This window comes from Physeter macrocephalus, chromosome 11 (genome assembly GCF_002837175.3).
Source record: "Physeter macrocephalus isolate SW-GA chromosome 11, ASM283717v5, whole genome shotgun sequence".
NCBI classification, from domain to species: domain Eukaryota; kingdom Metazoa; phylum Chordata; class Mammalia; order Artiodactyla; family Physeteridae; genus Physeter; species Physeter macrocephalus.
The window spans coordinates 131,971,190-131,992,493 of record NC_041224.1 but is presented as its reverse complement, the minus strand read 5'-3'; the positions used below and the strand labels follow the sequence as shown (position 1 = coordinate 131,992,493).

The window sequence follows — 21,304 nt, the reverse complement described above, 5'->3', positions numbered from 1 at the left end:
CAAGAGATATCTGTACTCCCATGTTCATTGCAGCATTATTCATAATAGTTAATACATGGAAACAAACTGTTTGTCAGTGGATGGATGGACAAAGAAAATGTGGTATACATATACAATGGAATATTATTCAGCCTTAAAAGAGAAGGAATTCCTGACACTTGTGTCAACATGAATGAACCTGGAGGACATTATGCTAATTGAAATAAGACAGATATAGAAAGGCACATGTTGCATGGTCTCACTTATTTTATTTATTTATTTATTTATTGGACATGCTGCATGGCATGTAGGATCTTAGTTCCCCGACCAGGGATTGAACCCACACCCTCTGCAGTGGAAGTGCAGGGGAGGAAGGGGAGTGTTCCTGGCAGATGGAACAAGAGAGGAAGAAAGAGATGGCTTGTTCACTTTATCCTAATATGAGATTTGGAAACATTTTAAGTAGGGAGGTGACATAATAAGAATTATGTTTTAGAAAGCTTATTCCGATGGCAAGGTTGGAGACAAAGAGACCCGTTGGCAGGTCAGTCCCTGCTGCTCGAGAGGCTGATAACCTAGTAAGGCCCCTAGCCATAGAGATAGAAATGGTCAGGTCTGAGAGATACTTAAAAGGTAGAACCGGGCTTCCCTGGTGGCGCAGTGGTTGAGAATCCGCCTGCCGATGCAGGGGACATGGATTCGTGCCCCGGTCCGGGAAGATCCCACATGCCGCGGAGCGGCTAGGCCCGTGAGCCATGGCCACTGAGCCTGCGCATCTGGAGCCTGTGCTCCGCAACGGGAGAGGCCAAAAAAGTGAGACCCCCGCGCACCAAAAAAAAAAAAAAAAAAGGTAGAACCAAAGGGACTTGAATGATTGGTTTATGGAGAATGAAGGAGAGGGAGGTGTCAAGGATGCTGCCTAGTTTACTAGCATAGTCACTGGGTGGAAGGGGTAGAGTCCTTCACCAGGGTAGTGAACTTGGGAGGAGGAGCAGATTTTGGAGGGATGATGGTAAGTTCATTTGGGCACATATTGAGTTGAATTTGAAGCTTGAGAAAATATGGATTTTGGAGTCATCAGCATTTAGTTTTCATTGAAGTATTAGGACTTTATGGCCAGCTAAAGGAGTCATAGGGAAAAGAAATTGAACATTTATGGGAGAAAAAGGAATCATTGTCAGATTGTGAGAGGAAACTGGGAAATTGGGATAGATTCATTTATCTTCAATTTCTTAACATGAAAAATATCAAACATAAAGAAAAGTTGAAAAAAATAGTTCAAGGAATACCTGTGTACTCTCCACTTAAGTTTAATAATTGTTAATATTTCCACAATAGCTTTATATTTGTTTATATGTGTGTGTCTACATTTTTCATTTTGCTGAATTATTTGAAAGTTACACTTCAGCATTCATTTCCTAAAAATAGGGACATTCATATATATAACCACAATATCATTATCACACTTAATAATTAACAGTTATTACTTAATATAATTTAATATCTAATCCATATTCAAGATTCCCAATTTTCATTGGGAATAAATAAATAAATAACATTTATCATTTCACACAGTTTTTGTAGGTTGGGAATTTAGGAACAGCCTGGCTGGGTGATTCAGTCTCGTCTCTCTGAGGTTGCAGTCAAGATACTGGAGAGAGTTGTAGTCACCTGAAGACTTCACTAGGGCTGGAAGATCTGCTTCTGAAATTGTTCACAGTTGCTGGCATGTGGATGGCAAGTTGGTGCTGGCTGTTGCAGGAGGCCTTGATTTCTTAACACATGGACCTTTCCAAGAGCTGCTTGAGGGCAGCTGGTTTCCCCCAAGAGAATCTTGGGTGATTTTGCTGTTTAAAATGGACTCCAAGCATAGTGATAAAGTGTTTTCTAGTGTTCCAAGGCATAAGAAGGCTGTCATGTGCCTTAGGGAGAAAACACATGTGTTAGATAATTCATGCCTTCAGGCATGAATTATAGTGCTGCTGACTCTGAGTTCAATGTTAATGAATAAACAATATATATTAAAGATGTCTTTAAACAGAAACACACATAAAGCAAGGTTATGTATTGATCAGTTGATGAAAATGCTGTGACCAGAGGCTCAGAGGAGCCTTACCCCTTACCCTAGGAGCAATGATTTGAGTATTTGCTAATTCAGTGTTGGTGGTGACTATCTAGAACGTAATCACCTTGAATAATGAGAATCAACTGTTTATTTATCCATATTTATTTCATCTCCTTTCTTACATAAAAGTTCAAATTTTCATTGCAGTTTTTTGTCATTGGAATGTATTTTGGGAGCAGGTGACAATCACTGCCTCTGCCCCCCCGCAGGAACATGTGCCAACTGCCGTAACTGCACACCCCCTATCAAGGAGATAATGGCCAGCACACATTTAGGAAAGAGGTGGAAAGCACCCAAACTAAAAGCAGCCCTAGGGCCAAAAATATTAAACCAATACACGCTATACAAGGATGCTCCTGCATATAAATAGCCTTCCAAGACTACAGTAGATATTTGTTTCTCCTAAATTCACAGAGTAAGAGAAATATAAGTAAAATGAAGAAGCAGAGGAACCACTCCCAGTTAAAAGATCAAGAGAATTCCCCTAAAGGAACAAACAACAAAACAGTCCTCTTCAGTCTAATAGACACCGAGTTCAAACAGGAAGTAATGAAAATACTGAAGGAATTAAGAAAGCTTATCAACAGAAATGCAGATTACTGTAAGAAGGAACTAGAAACTATAAGGAGGAGCCAAGAAAAATTAGGAAATTCATTTGCTGAGATGAAACCTGAACTAAAGACAATGAATAGCAGAATGAATAATACAGAAGAACGGATAAGTGATCTGGAAGACAGAATAATGGAAATCACCCAATCAGAACAGCAGACAGAAAGCCAAATGAAAAAAAAATTGAAAGCAATATAAGAGACCTATGGGATAATATAAAGTGTGCCAATCTACACATAATAGGGATCCCAGGAGAAGAAAGAGAAAAAGGGATTGAAAATGTAATTGGAATGTATTTCACTGAAAATATACAGAGAGCTGTGTTCAAAAATCACTTTTTGGGGCTTCACTGGTGGTGCAGTGGTTAAGAATCTGCCTGCCAATGCAGGGGACACAGGTTCAAGCCCTGGTCCGGGAAGATCCCACATGCCGTGGAGCAACTAAGCCCGTGCGCCACAACTACTGAGCCTGCGCTCCAGAGCCCGCGAGTCACAACTACTGAAGCCCGCACACCTAGAGCCCGTGCTTCGCAACGAGAAGCCACCGCAATGAGAAGCCCGCGCACCGCAACGAAGAGTAGCCCCCGCTCGCCGCAACTAGAGAAAACCAGCGCACAGCAACAAAGACCCAATGCAGACAAAAATGAATAAATAAAATAAATTTTTAAAAAAGGGGACAGATCTCCCCCCTTTAATACAAAAAAAAAATCACTTTTCTCTGTGATGATACGTTACCAATTCAATATACAGGTATATTGGCTTTGGTCTGCTTTCAGTTTTACTTTTTTCTTTTCTATTTTTTGAATATGCAAAACATATACATGGATTGACAGTTAAAAGTCTCACTACAAATAAAGGTCTCACTTCCATCTTTTTCCCTCCAGCCGTAAAGGTTAACCATTTTTTGGTGTGTCCAGTGTTACTTTTAAGAGGTTTTTTAAAATACAAATTCAAGTAAATAAATATGTATATATATTCTTATGTTCCCTCCTTTACCATATTTTGCTTTTTGTTGTTGTTATTATCCGGATACCCTGGAGGTCACTGTGTATCAGTTCTTAGAAACCATCCTCACGTTTTATGAGACGGCGCGTTCACTTATAAGCACTCCACGGTTTTATTTAACTCACTGAAGCAACCGTTTTGAAGCTGGCACATTAACAGCTCACTTGCTGCAATCAGACCGAGTTCAAATCCTCACTCCCTCACTTACTTACAGAACGTTTCATCTTGAGTGAGCCATCTACCATCTTTGTGTCTTACTCTTCTAATCTGTAAAATGAGGATGTTGAAAAAACAACACACAACTCATTAGGCTTTAGGAGCAATACATCAATTAATACGTTAAAACGCTTATGATAGTACATGGTGCATAGGAAGCCCGCAACTTAAATAAAAAGCGTGGTGGGTGAGAATGATGGTGATGTGTAGCAGCTTCGAGTGAATGTCGGGGAAAACCCTGTGGTGACACAAAACACAAGGGCCCCGGCGTCCGGGAGGAGCCCGACCGGAGTCACGGAAGGTAGAGGGTAGCGTTGAGAGTACTAAGTGGCTCAACGAAGCATTTGAGATAGGGAAGCACATTCCCAACCAGACACCTGGGAAGGACGCCCTCGCTCTTCAGTCTCCGAGCAACAGAGCAGTGCAGGGTCGTCGTCTTCTGCAGCCTAGTGGGTGCGCGTCTGCAGCTCTCCAGGCTTGCGACGCCTTAGTCTCCGCGCACTGAGGGAGGAGGAGCAGTGGCAGAGAGAACCAGCACGTCTGGGGCTGGGCCAGGACGGGGACGGGGCGGGGCCGCAGCCGTGGCGCCAAAAAGCGAACATGGCGCCGGAGCGGCTGCGGAGTAGGGTGCTCTCTGCCTTCAAGCTGCGCGGCTTGCTGCTCCGGGGGTGAGTCGGCTGGGCAGCGAGCGGGACAGGAGGGGAGGGTCAGGCCGCCGTGCGGGGCAGCGGGACGCGCCGCGCGCCAGGAGGGGGTTTGGCCTTAAAATGACAAGAGACCTTGAAAGAGTTCTAAGAAGCAAGGGGGACCTGGCGATGCCTTCTTAAGTTCCCCGACATTCGCGCGGAGTCGAAAAGTTTCTCCCGTAAGGGATGAGGGTCTCCTCCTGCACGTGCCAGACAGCCGCAGAAGCGGCTGTCGGTGTCGCAGCAGCGGTGTATTAGCACTGTGTTTGGGTGCCTCTCAGCCAGCTTAGTCTCTGCCTCCGCTCATTGGGAATCCTAACAGCGCTGCTCACGTGGTGACGGAGACAGCGAACGAGAGACCTGGGAAAGCCCATTGCATGTCGGTAGTTGTCAGATTATGTTGTACAAACTGTGGGCCTTGCTAGCCTTCCCAATTTTGGATAACGTATTATTCCCGAGAGAGAATTTCTGGAGAGTTAAGAAGTGGGTAGTTTAAAGCATGTTCTTAAGTCTTCTGGGTTTTTTTGGTTTGTTTGTTTAGATTTCCTTTAGAACTTCTGTGCTTCTCTGGCCATATCCGTGTTTTCTACGACTTGTAGAATGATCCTTTCCAAGATTTTTCTCATTAAATCTTCTTTTTTTATATATAAAGAATACAGTATTTACATATGTAAATACCTGCTGGACGGGATACACTTCTCTGTACCAGGTTTTGATTGCCCTTGTGTGTGTAGAGGTTTTTTCGTTTGTTTTTGTAATAAGTTTCATGGGACTTTTACCTTACTTTTGGGGTAGTGGTGAACAGGGGCAAGAGTGGATAAGCTCTAGGAGACAATAATAAATTTTGTTCAGTTGATTCCCCACATTTTGAAAATACGACCAATTGATCAGTTAATTTTTCTTTTTCACTTAGAAATTGACCTAATATTGAGCTGTCATTCATTAATTCAGTCAGAAATACACTGAAATCTATTAGCTGCAAAGTACTGCTGGGTCAAGGGAGTAGGAGAAGGTAAGACAATGCGGAGGTTGGGGGACAGATAGTGTATTAATATTTATTGCTGCATAATGAATTACCCCCAAACTTAGAAGTTTGAAACAGCAGGCACTTATATTCTCACATTTTCTGTGGGTCAGGAATTCAGGTAGGCTTAGCTGGGTCCTTAGCTTCAGGGTGTCTCGCAAGCCTGCAGTCCGGATGGGGTCATCTCAGAGTCAATTGGGCAGGATTTGCTTCCAAGTTCATTCAGTGATTGGCAGGATTCAGTTCATCCAAGATTGTTGGACTGAGGGCTTCAGTCCTTGCTGGCTGTTGGGCCTGCCCAGCATGGCAGTTTACTTCATCAAAGCTAGCAAGAGAGTCTGCTAGTAAATGGAAGTCAGAGTCTTTTGTAACCTAAGCAAGAAAGTGACATCTTGCCGCTTTAAAACTTTTATTTTTAAAACTACAATATAGTAAAATATTCCATCGCTTTTGCCAAATTCTATTGTTAGAAGCAAGTCACTAGGTCCAATGCACACTCAAGGGGAGGTGATTGCACAAGGTTGTGAATACCAGGAGGTGTGGATTATTAGGGGTCATCTTAGAAGTCTGTCTACCATGGATATTAAATAATTCACAATTATTTAATTTCAATTATGAAAAGGATCTGAGGAAGGAAGTGCTATGACAGTGTATAACCAGGTGTATAAACAGTTGTAGAGTCAAAGAAGGCTTCATTAAAGAATGGTTTGAAAAAAAAAAAAGAATGGTTTGAGTTGAGTGTTAAAGGATGAGCAGAATTTGACTAGGTGAAGAGTCGGGGGGAAATGACCATATAAAGACCCTGAGGCAGGAGAGCGCCAGGAAAGCCAGAGACACTGGATGAGACTAGTGAGATTTGGCGGGAGCCAGATCCTGTATGACTTTGTTCTATGCTAAGAGCTCTCCCAAGATTCACCTAATATGTGTGTGATTTTAGGGACTCAATCAGCAAGTATTTGTGGACCACCTTCAGTGTGCTTAGCACTCTGCCAAAGGATGACACAGTTCCCCTTCTCAAGGAGCATCATCTATAATAAATTGGAGGGATGTGACACCCACACATGAAACAATAACCAACCCAAGATATAGAACAGTTAGTGTGATGACTATAACAATAATATTGATGCAAAGTGTAAAGCTGTGGTCTACAAATAAAGAATGGCATGGAATTAGCAAATTGTTTAAGTAAAACAGTGTTCATTCTGAGTATTATTGGTATTTAAATCAGGAATTCGTGTGATTTTTTAAAAAATTTTCAGCTTTATTGATTTTTGAGGGGTGAGAGGGATTCATGTGATTTTAGTGAGTCTTATTACTTCTATGACTATATTCGAATGTCAAAGTTTTTTCTAGCCTAATTTTTTTCTTATTTTACAGTTGAAAACTGATGAAATTACTAGAACTTAAGCAAATGCATTATCAAATTAATAAATATGTATTTAAGTGTCTGTTATGTTCAGAACATTGAAACAGACTGAGTTTATTAATGTCAGGTAATAAATAGTACAAGGCTAATGTGATACAGCAGATCTAAGGTATCTATAAGTGAGATTTTTTTAACAATTTCAGAAGGAAAGGGAGATTGCAGCAGGTAGAGCTGGTCTAGGAAGGCCTCCTAGAAGAAGGATGTGATTTGGAGCTTTAAGAACAGTTATGTTGGCAGGGGATAGGAGGAAGAATTTGTTCAGAAAGCACAGAAAAGGAGAGTACTGCTTGCAGTGGGAGTGAGTGGATCTTAATTTCAATGCTAAATTGATGAGTGTTTGCCAGATTTTGGCATAAAACTTTTAGCCTTAATTACCAATCTCTCTTATCAGTGAAGCTATTAAGTACCTCACAGAAGCTCTTCAGTCTATCAATGAAGTAGAGCTTGAAGATGCACTGGAAAAGATCATTGATGCAGTTGAAAAGCAACCCTGTAAGTAACATTTTCTGACAGCTCTTAAATTGTTCATATAGTTCTACATCCTCAGTTAGATTTATAGATTTAATTTGAAGTTGAGGATTCAGTATTGAATGTCCCAGTGGTATGAGACATACCCCTGGTAGCACTTCTTGCCAAAGAGTAACCTCTCGTTCTTTTGGAACCTTGGGGCATTCCCAGAGACTCTTTTATAGTTCTTCCCCTTTGTGAATTCCCCTCTGATTCCTTTATGGTCACTTTTTTCTCTCTGCCTATTACTTTGTCTTACTTAAGTTAGGTACTCTTAAATGTTTGAGGGGAAAAAAGAGTAAGTAAGCAAGAATAACTTTCCCTTCCTGCTTCAGCCTTTCTTAAGGGATATTTTTGTTAAATACTTAGCCTTTTACCATAAGCATGGGCCTACAAAAGAGAAATGCTCTTCTAGAAAAAAAATGTCCAGTTTCTAGAGCACTGAAGGAGAGAAGTGGGTGTGGCTTGCTCTGATATGTTGTATAGATGCTAGTTTCTTCAGTTAAACAGGAGGAAACACATTCTATAATAGAGGAGAAATTGCTATTATATCTCATTTTCACTTTCTAAAGGCAGAATTTTAAATATACCTTTGCTTTAAAAATTTCCTTACAGTTGGAAATTTAGAAAATGGTTAAATTTAGAAAATTAGTATACATTAATTTAAGATGGTACATGGTATTTTGCCTGAGAACATACCACAGTGGTTAAGGGCACCCAGTCTGGAATCAGGCTCGGGTTTGTATTGCTCTCTACTCCTTCCAATTATGTTGTTGATCTGGTTATTTGACCTCTTGGGAGCTGCACTTTCCCCATCTGTAAGACATGGCTTATGAATAGCAGTCTTATAGGACATCTATCTAATAATGCTTGTGAACTACTGAGCATGGTGCCACACGTTTACTAAGGGCTTAATGAGTGGTGGCTGTTATTGTTATTACTGTTACTATCATACCTACTGAAACATAGCAGTTGTGGTGAAAAGTTATACTAATGTAACCATATTAAACCTAGGAGCTTACAGAAGCATTTGTATACTTGAATGTATATTATTTAACAATATTTAGAAAAGTAAGGCATTTGACTGTGTATTAAGGTATTGTAAGTGTATTTGAGCGTGGAAGATTAAGGTATTTGAAATACGTCTTTTGTTCTAACACTTTAAAAAAAAATAAATTTATTTATTTATTTTTGGCTGTGTTGGGTCTTCGTTTCTGTGCGAGGGCTTTCTCTGATTGCGGTGAGCGGGGGCCAGTCTTCATCGCGGTGCGCGGGGCCTCTCACTATCGCGGCCTCTCTTGTTGCGGAGCACAGACTCCAGACGCGCAGGCTCAGTAGTTGTGGCTCACTGGACCAGTTGCTCCGCGGCATGTGGGATCTTCCCAGACCAGGACTCGAATCCGTGTCCCCTGCACTGGCAGGCAGATTCTCAACTACTGCACCACCAGGGAAGCCCCCTAACACTTTTTTCCTCCTAAAATCTATGTAATGAGCATCTTGGGGTTAGTGTTTGCAGATTATTTTCAGGAAAAAAGCTGTGTGTGGAAAGAACTAATTTTTATGCCTGTTTTTAACATTTAACTTTGAACTTCTCTTTTCAGTGTCATCAAACATGATCGAACGGTCCGTAGTGGAAGCAGCAGTCCAGGAATGCAGTCAGTCAGTAGATGAAACTGTGTATGTGGAAAAATTCACCTTTTCTCCATGTTGGAAGTGTTGTTGAGTGGTTATTTTAAATTATTTTCTTGGGGAAATACTCAGTGGTCACCTACAGTGGTTATTTCTTAGTTTTTTTTTTTTTAAGTGATAGCTTACATTATAAACCTCAATATTAAATGACTCATCTTTACTATTTTTATCCTAGAATTTGAGATTTCGGTGTTGTTTGTACCATGACAAACTTTTGCCACTTACCCAACTGATTTGATTTAATATTCTTTATGCTGCAGGTGGATTGAACTGATTATTCAGAGGTATAATTTACTTTTTTTCTTAGGAAAATGCCGAGTCCTGAAAGTTCAGTGACTTAACTTGGGTCACATGGTGAATGGCAAAGGAGGGTAGAACCTCAGCTTTAGGACTTTTTATCCTGTCTCATGCTATTAGAGCTTAGGAATTTATGTTGCAGTAATTTTTCTGGGTTTTATCTCCCTGAGATAAACCTCTTTCCTTTCCTCCTTTGAATATGATACGTCTTTCCAAATTCACAGGGTTTAACTGAAAGGAAAACATCTGGGAAAATGCATAGAGATAGTCTTAACTTTGACAGTTTTTTCCTATTTGGGGCAATGGAGATAATTGAAAGGAGTCATTACTCATTTTGGTTAGTAGTTTTAATCTTTTTCTGGTCAGAACTTATTAGAGCAGCTAAAAAATAGAGAAATTGAGTTATTTAAATTTTATCCTTGCCAACTCATTGTTTAAGATACTGGCGTTCTTGCTCCTAAAGCCATCAATAGAAATTCAAAACGATTATATCAAAGTGTAAGGATTATAATCCTAAAATAGGCATTAAAGTTACCTGTTGTTTCTGTCAAGCTATTCATATGCTACAGTCAGCCAATATAGAGGTTGAGTAGGGACTGAATGGTAAATGATCTTTGCAACTCCAGTTGTCAGAAAGGCATTATATCATAGCACAAGGGAGAGGCTCTCATTTTTATACATGAATAAGTAGCATGGTAAGTTAAATAACTTTCCAAGATTGACCCATTAGAAAATCATGGAGCTGTGTCTAGAATCAGTCTTACTTCAAGTTCACTGGTTCTCTGCTACTCTGTACTAGGTGTACTAGGTGCTACCAACAGACTAGCATGACATTTTTTTGTCCGTTTTCATTTTGGGAAATAGATATAATTTTAGGGAAGATTCTTTAGGTTGGAATATTTATGAAATAGTGCTGTGAATTTTTTTTAACCTCATTCAAACATGGTTATGATATTAAAAGTATCTGAAGGTAAATTATTTTACAAATTATCCTTCTCTAACACTATAGGTGTCAAGGATATGGGCAGAATTTGGGGGGTTCTTTTTCTGTTTTACATCTTTTCCTGGGTCACTTTCGCATGATATTTTGGATTAAAAAATTGTTGGAAATGAATTATACCTTTTAATAATATTGTAGCTTATAAAAATAGTACATATTAGGAGAGATTTCTTTAAGATGTGACTATTTTATATGTAAATGTTCTTTTTCAACAGATAACATTCTTAGAAGTTGATTAAATTTTTTGTTTGCTTGAGAGTAGTGGCGGTGCTTTCTCATCTCTGAGAGGAAAATGCACAGGCTAAAAGCTTTACCCCCATATTATTTTTGACACTACAAGAAATTGTGTACACGATCTGTGAAAAGTATGTGTATATGACATAAGGTTATAATGCAGGTTTTCATGTTCATTTGGAATACTTATGTTTTAGTAAATCAGGTCTGTTTTTGTGGGTTGTTTTTCAGAGAACATATTTTCAATATCATAGGAGCATTTGATATCCCACGCCTTGTGTACAATTCAGAAAGAAAAAAATTTCTTCCGTAAGTATGCCATTTATTGATGTTAAGCTAATTTCAAATGTACATATTTTTTTGGAAGGTATATAGTCTCCTGTTTCATTTTTTATCTACCTTTGTGTATTATGATAGTCGTAAATAGGCATTCCTTTTTTCCTAGTTTATTAATGACCAACCACCCTGCACCAAATTTATTTGGGACAGCAAGAGATAAAGCAGAGCTGTTTCATGAACGATACACAATTTTGCACCAGGTAAGTCGGAGGGGAAGAAAGAGACTGTTTCAGCTTAGGTAAGACTCAGGGATAATTAAAAGATGGACTCTTGTACTTTACAATCATGATGATGATAAAAATAGTAGCTGACATTTTTTAAATGCTTTTGATAGGCCAGGCGTGGTTTATCACTTTACAGACATTACCTCATTTGATCATCATAACATCAATGTATGTATAAATGCTGTTATTCCCATTTTACAGATGGGGAAAACTGACACCTGGAGAAGTTTAGTCACTAGCCCAGAGGTTACATCTAGTAAGTAGGGACAGGATTTGTATCCAGTCAGTCTGAGTCTGGAGCCCAACCTTTGCCTCCTGTACTATACTACTTTCAAGCAACTTATAGTCTATGAAGTTAAAGACATCTGCATAAATAAAATATGAAGTAGAATTTTATACATGCTATGGAAGAAATATAATACAAAGAGAATGCTTTCTATAGAAAAATCAGAGAAGCCTTCAAGGTAATGATAGCATTTGACATGGGCCTTGATTGCGCTGATCTTGTGGAAATGGGGAGAAGGTGGTGAACAGTGTGAACAAAGACAGAGCAAAATGAAAAAGTGGACTCCATGCAGGAAATGATGAGCAATCAGCCTTCTTTGTGTGGAGAGGAAGGCTTGTGAAGAGGAGTAGCATAGGATAAGTTTGGAAAGTCAAGTGTCAATTAAATCATGGGATTGCCTTGGATGCCACTCTTCAGGGTTGGGCTCTGTTCTTTTGGTACAAGGAGCCTTAAAATACCAGAGCAACCCACTTACAGTGGTTCCCTGAGGACTGCCTCTCTCAGCTGATTTTGGGATGAATTAGAGTATGAGAGAAGACTTACAGGAGTCTGTGGTATTAGTCCTGGAATAAATGATAGCCTGAATGAAGGAAGGTAAGGGGAGCAGAAAGAGGGGACAGTCCGGGAGCAGTGGAAGCCATAGTTCATGGTGGCTGATTAGACATGAAAGAGAAGGGAGAGAGTGAAGACTGAAAGATGATTAAGGTTTTGAGCCTGAGAGAGTGGATGGGTAGAATAATGGTAATATATTAACAAATAGGAAAAAGAGAATGGGGAAGATGATGACAGGTTCTGTTTCAAACATTTGAGTTAAGGTTGCCAGTAGGATATCAGGTGAGATGTACATCTGGAGCTAAAGAAAGAGATCTGGGTAGAGAGAGATTTAGGAGGCATCTGCCTAGAGTAATAGATGGGACTGCAGGGATGAGCCCCTGAGAGATGATGGAAAAGGGAATGATAGAGTTTGGGGGCTAGGCCAGGGTGGTGTTATATAGCAGAAGCACAGGGAGGTTTCAATGAGGAGATGGTGGTCTGCAGGAATAAGCACTGAACAAAGGTTGAGGAGAATAAGCCCTGAGGATGTCTATTCTCTTCTGCCTCCATCGCCTACATGATGTTGCCAGGTTAATCTTCCAGAAGTTTAGCACTGATCACACCATGATTTTGCTCACAAGTCTTTCAAGGAAGTTTACTACCTACTGGATTAAATACAGATCTTCTGGGACTTCCCTGGTGGTCCAGGGGCTAAGACTCCACGCTCCCAATGCAGGGGGCCTGGGTTTGATCCCTGGTCAGGGAACTAGATCCCACATGCTGCAACTAAGAGTTCTCATGCCACAACTAAAAGATCCTGCATGCCACAACTAAAGATCCTGCATGCCACAACTAAGACCCAGAGCAGCCAAATAAATAAATATTTTTTAATAATACAAATCTTCCTGTCACACGTTTTTGGCCTAATCTGTACTTTTCCCTCTGAAAAGTAGAGGAGCCAAAACTGAAACATGGAAATATTGTGTCTGTTTCTTCCACTTCTTCTGTGACTTTGCTTATACTATTCACTCTCTTGATGCTCCTCCCTCTTATCTCTGCTCTTGAAACCCTCCTAATTCTTGAAGGGCCTTCTCAGATTCCTTCTCTTTTCTGAAGCCCTTCCTGATCTGCAGTTGGATGCAGTCTCTTCCTGCTTTCTAAATTTTTAAAATTAATTAATTAAAATATTTATTTATTTATTTTGGTTGCATTGGGTCTTAGTTGTGGCACATGGGATCTTCATTGCGGCATGTGGACTTCTTAGTTGCGGCATGCATGTGGGATCTAGTTCCCCAACCAGTGATCGAACCCGGGCCCCGCCTGCATTGGGAGCGTGGAGTTTTACCCACTGGACCACCAGGGAAGTCCTCTTCCTGCTTTCAACCCACTGACTACTCAGTGGGTCTCCTACGACACTTACTAGAGTTGGCCCTGCCTTGCATTTGGGGTGTGTGTCCCTGTTGTCTGACTGCACGCTCCTTGTTTATTTCCTCTGCTACCTTTCTCTTCACAGAGAAGATGCTCAGTAAATACTACTTTCTTTTTAAAAATTATGTGCTAAAGCCTATGATATTATTTGGGGGTATCACTAAACCCTCCCGAGCCTCATTAAAAGGGTTGAATTTTAGTCCGTGCATATTTTTATTGCAATTATCTTCCTGAAAGCAAATCTGATTTTATCATCTGACTTCAAAATTGTTGTTTTCCATTGTCTATAAGACAGACTTCTTGGTTTGGCATACAAAGTCTGTATTGTTGGGACTCTTTTATTAGAGTTTACAAAAACTCAAACTGGCTAAAACAGAAAAAGGAACTTCTTGGCTTGTAGAGAAGTCTAGAGGTCCAGCTGTGTCAAGCATGGCTGGATCAAGGTGCTCACACAATGTCATGAGGCATCTACCTCTTTCCATCTCCCAGCAATTTTTAAAAATTGATCTTACTTTCAAACAAGTTCTCCCTATGAGGTGACAGAGATGGCCACTCACTAGTAGCCTTGGAAACTCTTAGAGAGTTCTTTTCCCATAGTTCTAGCAGCTGTCTCCTATTGGCCAGGCTTCAGGCACTTGCTCAACCCTGAAAAAATCATTGGCCAAGGGGATGGAGTACTTTGATTTGCTAGGCCTTGGTGGTCTGTCTGGAGGGAGAAGGGCACCAACCCTACCTAAACTATGTGGACCACAGTGGGGGAGGGACATTTTCCCAAATAGAGGCTCCAACCCATCTCTTGCATTGTCACACGTGCTACCTTGTGCACTTCATGATCCACCTGTACTAAGCTTCACATCACTTCCTGAATACTCCTTTACTCTTAATAACTCTTTCTTGTGACACATCCCTTCCTCTGCCTGAAATGTCTTGTCTCAGCCTCCTTTTGTTTCTTACTAGCAAAGTCTTTTTTATCATTTAGGATCTCCTTAAATGGCCCCTTCTGCTCAGGGTCCTTTGTTGTATTGTGACCTGTTGACACTTCCTTCTCACTGACCCCTGTGCTCTGAGGTTGACACCTTGGTTTGTTGTCCTCATATCCTCAGCCCAGAGTGCACTACTGCCAGGTACACGATAGACCTTTTTTTAAAAAAAGTCTTAAAATGATTTTTTAAACAAATTACATTTCTAGATATTTGTACATTAAACTATGCAGATTTTCAAATTTGTTGAGAATAAATAATAGTAACATTAGTTTAAGGACAGTGCTTTGTCAGGGCACTATTTTAATGAATCTTAGTTTTAAATGTTTGCCTCAGTAATTCATGTGAATCTTTCTTTTTTGTAGAGGACCCACAGACATGAATTATTTACTCCTCCAGTGATAGGTTCTCACCCTGATGAAAGCGGAAGCAAATTCCAGGTTAGAACGTTATCCTAGTTATTTAGGGGGGGTATGTATACAAGTTTAATATTTATTGCTTAATTCTAATTTATTGAATCTTAAATGAAAATTAACCACTGATAACAGTTTAACTAGCTAACTGACCTGTGCATGCCCACTGTTGGTAAAGTCCATTTCCTGTGTCCTGGGTCTCTGGCCACCAAGACAGAACCCTCCTGGTCCATTTGCTGGATGATACACTGGCTTTCTGACCAACCCTCAACACTATCCTTCCTGCCCTCACTTATACCCTGAAATCCTGCTCCTTGCCCAGCCCATCCCTCTAGTGACCCCCATACACTTGATCAGCTGAGACATGTTATATCAATTGGAGTGAAAATTTTACTGAATGCACTAAGGAAACCACATTTATAGAATGCATGAGAGAGCACAGACAGGCCACAGGGTTGTCTGGGGAGAGGAAGAATGTTTTCTGCTGTGTGTGCTCTTTCCACTGTAATACTTCAGAAAGTGGTTACCAAACAGCACCATCACTTTTGTTCCAGCAACATACCTGGTCATCGTCAGTCCATCTGTGGCTTTTTTGCCCCTCCAGCACACAGAGCCCTGCTGGGGGATAGTCCTTAGCTCCTTCTGGCTAGGACCCACCGTTTCTGTGGTGTTCCAAATAGCTTCTGAAGAGGCCCAGCCTCTGCTAAGGTTCATTCAGTCCTCTACCATGTTAGATCAGAATTCATGGTGATGAGCAGTCTGATAGATACTAAAACGATAATACTAGATAATGCTTAAATTAATGTTTGATGGCAGCACCATAAGGAGAAAACATTTATAGAGTTTGATAGTTTCTGCTTTTAACCTTTGTTGGAGAAAAAAATTGTATTAAGTTTTGGAAATTGACATTATTTATATTTCTCTACAAATGACTGTCTATGTGTTTTCTTGAATATATTAGGTTTCCTATGGCAACTCAGATACCCACAACCCAGAAGCATTATTTCACCTCTCCTCTTTGCCAAAGTAACTTTAGGAATTAGCTAAATAATTTATTGTTCTTGTTATCTTGCCAAGCTGTTTAATTCTGTATTCCTGCTGGTATATTATCTATTTAAACCACCATCTATAGTCCCTATATGGCATTCTCCCTTTGCAAACTGCAAATATGGTGTCCTCATGAATACTTTGTTACAGCTTTTACTCCTGTGTTTCTTTAATTGATTGATTGCAAATTGCAATATTTTTCCCAGTCTGTAAGTTGTCTTTTTATTCTCTTAACAGTCTTTTTGAAGTACGTAGGTTCTTAATTTTGTTAGAGTCCAACTTATCAATTTTTCTTTTATGGCTCATATTTTTGGTATTGTTTCTAAGAAATCTTTACCTAAGCCAGTTTTTAGAATACATGTCTTACATATATTTTCTTCAGATTTATCCCTAAGTATTTCATTTTTTAAAACTGTTTAAAATGAACATTGTATTCCTGTGTTGCTTGAGGTTCATGTTTTTAAAGAGGAACTTCAATATCACATGTTAACAGTGATTATTATGGGATGATGTGATCATGTCCTTTAAGTTGTTTGGTAAATTGTTGTATATATACTATAGATATCTGTACCCATTAAAAAGAATGAAGTGTATCTATATATAGTTAAATGGAACAATGTTTAAGATATATTAAACTTAAAAAGTTAAGTTGAAGAATAATACAAATAATAAGATTTCATCTTTTCAATAAAACAAACTGTATGGCTATGTGTTTATAAATTATATGTGTGTGTATTAACATATACTTAGGATTATATGTATAGAAAAGGGTCAGAAAGGATTTTTTAAAATAATGCCCCAATTATTACTACCTTTAACTTTCTGATAAAAAATAAGGATCAGATTGAGAATGTAAATAATGACAGCCTTTCAAAATACTAAGTAAAAGTAGAATATAACTTTTTAAATAGCCCACTAATTTTCAGGTACTGAAGAGGTACTGACCAAATAAAATAAATAAAATTTATATATTTTTTTTACATTTTAAAGATAAATATACTTATTATTCAAAATAATATGGTATGAAACTTCAGTTATTGGTTAGGGCCTGTGTTGATATGGTGTTTCTTTAGGCAGAATTCTTCCAAGCCATCATCAGTTAATATTTTAGCTTTTTGTAGGATAAAATTATATTTTCTAAATTTTATTTGATTTTCTACTGTAAAATAGTTGTAAATACTAAAATGTGCACTCAAAATTTACTTACTTGTAAAAAGATTAGTTTCTTAAAAGAACATATTTTCAGTCCTTAAGAATTTATTTTGTTTTACTTTAGCTTAAGACAGTAGAAACCCTATTGGGCAGTACAACCAAGATCGGAGATGTGATTATTCTTGGAATGATAACCCAGTTAAAAGAGGTAAGTTGAACTTGATAAGCATCCAACTTTTACTTTCAGCCTTCAGATTAATGAAATGTCAGTTACATATAGGATTTTTACAGAGGGCATGGGAGCGTATTCTTCATTGAAAGTGGCTACCTCAATCAGCAAGTAACCTTTCCTTTTGCATTTGGTTTCCTGAGTAGACATCAGGAAGGAGTGTCTTATACAGGCCACCAGTTTGCATAGCCTGAAATTAGTCCCCCAGTGACCTCTGGTTGAACAGAGAGTACTGGGTTTCTAAACAATCAAAGCTGCAGACCATATCCTGCTCCCTGGGAGTTGTTGTTGGCTCTCTGAGGCCCCTCTTACGGCAGCCAGCGAGTATCCCTCCTGTCATCTCTTGGTTGGCAGTGGTCATTGTCTAGGTACCTTTGAGGACTCCGAGTCTCAATTAATTGATTAGTTTGTGGTCACCAAACTAGTAAATGGGAAATCCTAGACTAGGAATTACTGATTTTTAAAAAATCCACTGTACTGTCTACTATATTCTGTTGTCAAAATTGTCAGTATTTTAATTCTTTTGTCATAGTATTCATTTTTACATAAATGTGGACATACTTCTTTTAATTTTTTTTTAGGGAAAATTTTTTCTGGAAGATCCTACAGGAACAGTACAACTGGATCTTAGTAAAGCTATATCCTTCACTTTTATTTTTTTAAATCTGTGTTACATGAGTTGGGGAAATTGATCATATATCATTCTCACATTTACCTATTTGGGTTCTTAGTGTAACTTCAATATGGTGGTGTAGGAATCTGGAGACATAATCCTAACCAGAGACAAAAAACCTGTAATTCCCCCGTATTTGGAGAATCCAGACAAATCACTGAGGAAGTTTATAACATGCTAAGAATGGTCTATACTGTCAATATTACATCTTAGAATCAGATATGGGTATATTTAAACCTAAAGTTTTTAAAGCTATGATCTATTCAGAGTTTTAAATGTGAAGTCTTTGAATTTATTATTTGGAAGTCCTGTTGAGCCCAAAATGTATGTTGACTTTATCACCACCTCAAGCATAGAAGTAGAATTATTTTCCTCAATTATTGTGTACCAGTTCCATAGCGGTTTATACACAGAGTCATGCTTTGTCTTAGCAGAGGGTAAGTCAGTATACTTTTTTCCCTCTCCCCCTCATCATTCTACCGTAAAACCCTTTCTACATTGGTTAAAATATGTTAACATGATGTAACTCGGGACAAGACTGATTATGAGAGCATACTTTTGACAACATTAAATAACTATCAGACTCATGGGAGAGGGGTTTCTTTCTGGGGTGATGAAAATATTCTGAAATTAGTGGTGATGGTTGTACAACTTGTGAATATACTAAAAACCACTAAGTATACACTTTTAAAGGGTTGTATGATATATGAATTATATCTCAGTGAAGTTGAAAAAACAGATTGTACATAAAATGAGACATTTTTAAATCTGTGTACCTTATCTGTCTGTACTCTAACATGTATTGTGAAATAAAAAAAGGGAAAAGTTTTATTTCTAAATCTGTTAGTATTTCATGAATTTTTTGTTTTATAGAACTGAGACTGTCTGGAGTTCCCTGGCGGTCCAGTGGTTAGGACTTGGCTCTTTCACTGCCCTGGCCCCGGGTTCAATCCTTGGTCAGGGGACTAAGATCCTGCAAGCCGCATGGTGTGGCCAAAAAAATGAAAAAGAACTGAGACAGTCTCCGAACCTGAAGCTGTTTTGTAGCACAGTGGGACTGATAAATTCTGTTGTTAGTCGACAGGGGATGAGATGATGGCCTAGCGTTATTGCTTTGTGTTCCATAGTTTTGTCCTTTCAAACAAGAAGGAGAATTGGACAAATGAAAGTGATTTGTTACTTATCTTTTTCAGGTTGGTTTGAAGATCAGGTGTTTCATGTCAATGCCTTTGGATTTCCACCCACTGAACCCTCTAGTACTACTAGGTATAAAAATGTTTGACTTAAACTCTATAGGAATTTTATAACACTGGCAGTAATGAATGTAAGATAGTATATCATATCTCAGTTATTACAAGTCCTCAGGCTTTGTGTCAGAAGGCAAAGAGCAATGGAAAATGAGAGTTAAAAACTGGGCTTTATATGAAACTGAAAACTTCGGGTTGACTCCAGATTGGTTGCAATAGCATCTCTGTACTTTGGCTTTAATGGAAAGACTTCCAGTCTATCGGTCTTATTTATCTATAGGATTGATGAGAAGTTTAACTGAGATAAGAGATAGGAAAACACTTAGAAGAATATAATTCCCATGTTAATAGAAAGTTCTTACTTTTGTATTTTACTGAGTGAAAGTTACAAGAGGCAGATTATATAGTTCTTTAATATATGCAAAATCATTATAATATTAGAGTGGTTCCAAAAGGGCCTTCTCTTGAGAGGAGTGAGTTCCCTGTCACTCAAGGTATTTGAGCAGAAGCTGAATAATGGTGTAGAAGTTGAAGCTGGTGGCCTGTGGGTTGAATGTAGTCTATAGAAATTTCTTTTTTCCCCTTTGAGGTGTTAAAACACATTTTGAATTAGTTTGCAATATTTAAAAATTAGGAGATTTCTCATAATGGTCTAGATTTCTGAGTTCTCTTGAACAATCAGATCTAGCCGTACTTTGTACCTGAATTCTCACCTGGAATATCTATACTGCAGTGATTGCCCACTTTGGGCAGGGTATGTGTGTGCTCCCTCACTCACACCTAGTCAGCCTCAGCTGGCTGCTGCTTTGATATTTAGTATTACCTTCCTGGAGCCTGTAAGCATCTGGGGGAATTAAATCTTGAGATTCATGATGATGGTGATGATTTCAAGAAGAAGTATGAGGATTAAGATTTTAGGCCCAGTATGCCTGTATAAATCAGGTGCCAAGGCCACATTTGCTGGCTGGGAGTCACTGGCAGGCAGCTTTTGCTGTGCATCTTGTCTTCCTGTTGAAGTACATAATCCGGGGGAAAGTGCTGCTCACGCCACAGAGAATACAAGCCCTCATCAAGCCAGCTCACTTTTTTTTTTTTTTTTTCGGTACGCGCGGGCCTCTCACTGTTGTGGCCTCTCCTGTTGTGGAGCACAGGCTCCGGACGCGCAGGCTCCGGACGCGCAGGCTCAGTGGCCATGGCTCACAGGCCCAGCCGCTCCGCGGCCTGTGGGATCTTCCCGGACCGGGGCACAAACCCGTGTCCCCTGCATCGGCAGGCAGACTCTCAACCACTGCGCCACCAGGGAAGCCCCTAGCCAGCTCACTTTTAAGTGAACGTTTTTAGTGCTAGTTTGTGGCTAGGTTTATATCATTGTAGGGGTTTTTTTGGACTATATTTAAGGCATAATTGCTGTTGTTTTGGTGTTTCCGTTTCATACAAGCCTCAAAATTACTACGTCTGAATGAGAGGAGTAATTGAGGAAGCTGGCCATGAGTATTACCATTCGTTTCAGTTTAGCCAAGAGTTCATCACTGTAATGTCTCAAATAATCTTCCATTTAAATTGTCTCATTTTCTCTAAATTAAACTGTTTTGTGTGTGTTTAGTACACCAACGGACTGGTATGAGGTGTCATAAAGTATGTTAAAGTAAAATAATCATTTTATTCCAGTTAGGATTATAAATTACTTTTCTCTTAAAATACCTCCAAAGTAAAATTCAGAGGGCTGTATTCTGGTGGCAGTCAGTGAATTCAACAATAGGTATTTTATTGAGTTCTTTCTATGTGTAAAATACTGTTTTAAGGGTAAATGAGGGACTTCCCTGGTGGCGCAGTGGTTAAGAATCCGCCTGCTAATGCAGGGGACACGGGTTAGAGCCCTGATCCGGGAAGATCCCACATGCCGTGGAGCAACTAAGCCCGTGCACCACAACTACTGAGCCTGCGCTCTAGAGCCCA

General features: G+C 39.3%; 1 protein-coding gene across 2 annotated transcripts in view; it reads left to right on the top strand.

Annotated features, from left to right (window-relative positions):
• POLE2 (DNA polymerase epsilon 2, accessory subunit) overlaps positions 1-21,304 on the top strand; it is a 95,658-nt gene that overhangs the window by 60,606 nt on the left and 13,748 nt on the right. Inside the window, exons 1-10 of one of the 2 annotated variants that reach the window (XM_007105715.3) lie at positions 3,737-4,601; positions 7,461-7,561; positions 9,178-9,253; positions 11,028-11,105; positions 11,242-11,335; positions 14,953-15,027; positions 17,324-17,407; positions 18,010-18,066; positions 18,490-18,538; positions 19,295-19,367. In XM_007105715.3, the coding sequence (XP_007105777.1) occupies positions 4,534-4,601; positions 7,461-7,561; positions 9,178-9,253; positions 11,028-11,105; positions 11,242-11,335; positions 14,953-15,027; positions 17,324-17,407; positions 18,010-18,066; positions 18,490-18,538; positions 19,295-19,367 (755 nt within the window). In that variant the 5' untranslated portion in view covers positions 3,737-4,533. Of the gene's footprint in view, positions 1-3,736; positions 4,602-7,460; positions 7,562-9,177; positions 9,254-11,027; positions 11,106-11,241; positions 11,336-14,952; positions 15,028-17,323; positions 17,408-18,009; positions 18,067-18,489; positions 18,539-19,294; positions 19,368-21,304 lie in introns of those variants that run through there. The other variant, XM_028495809.2, reaches the window with a different exon arrangement.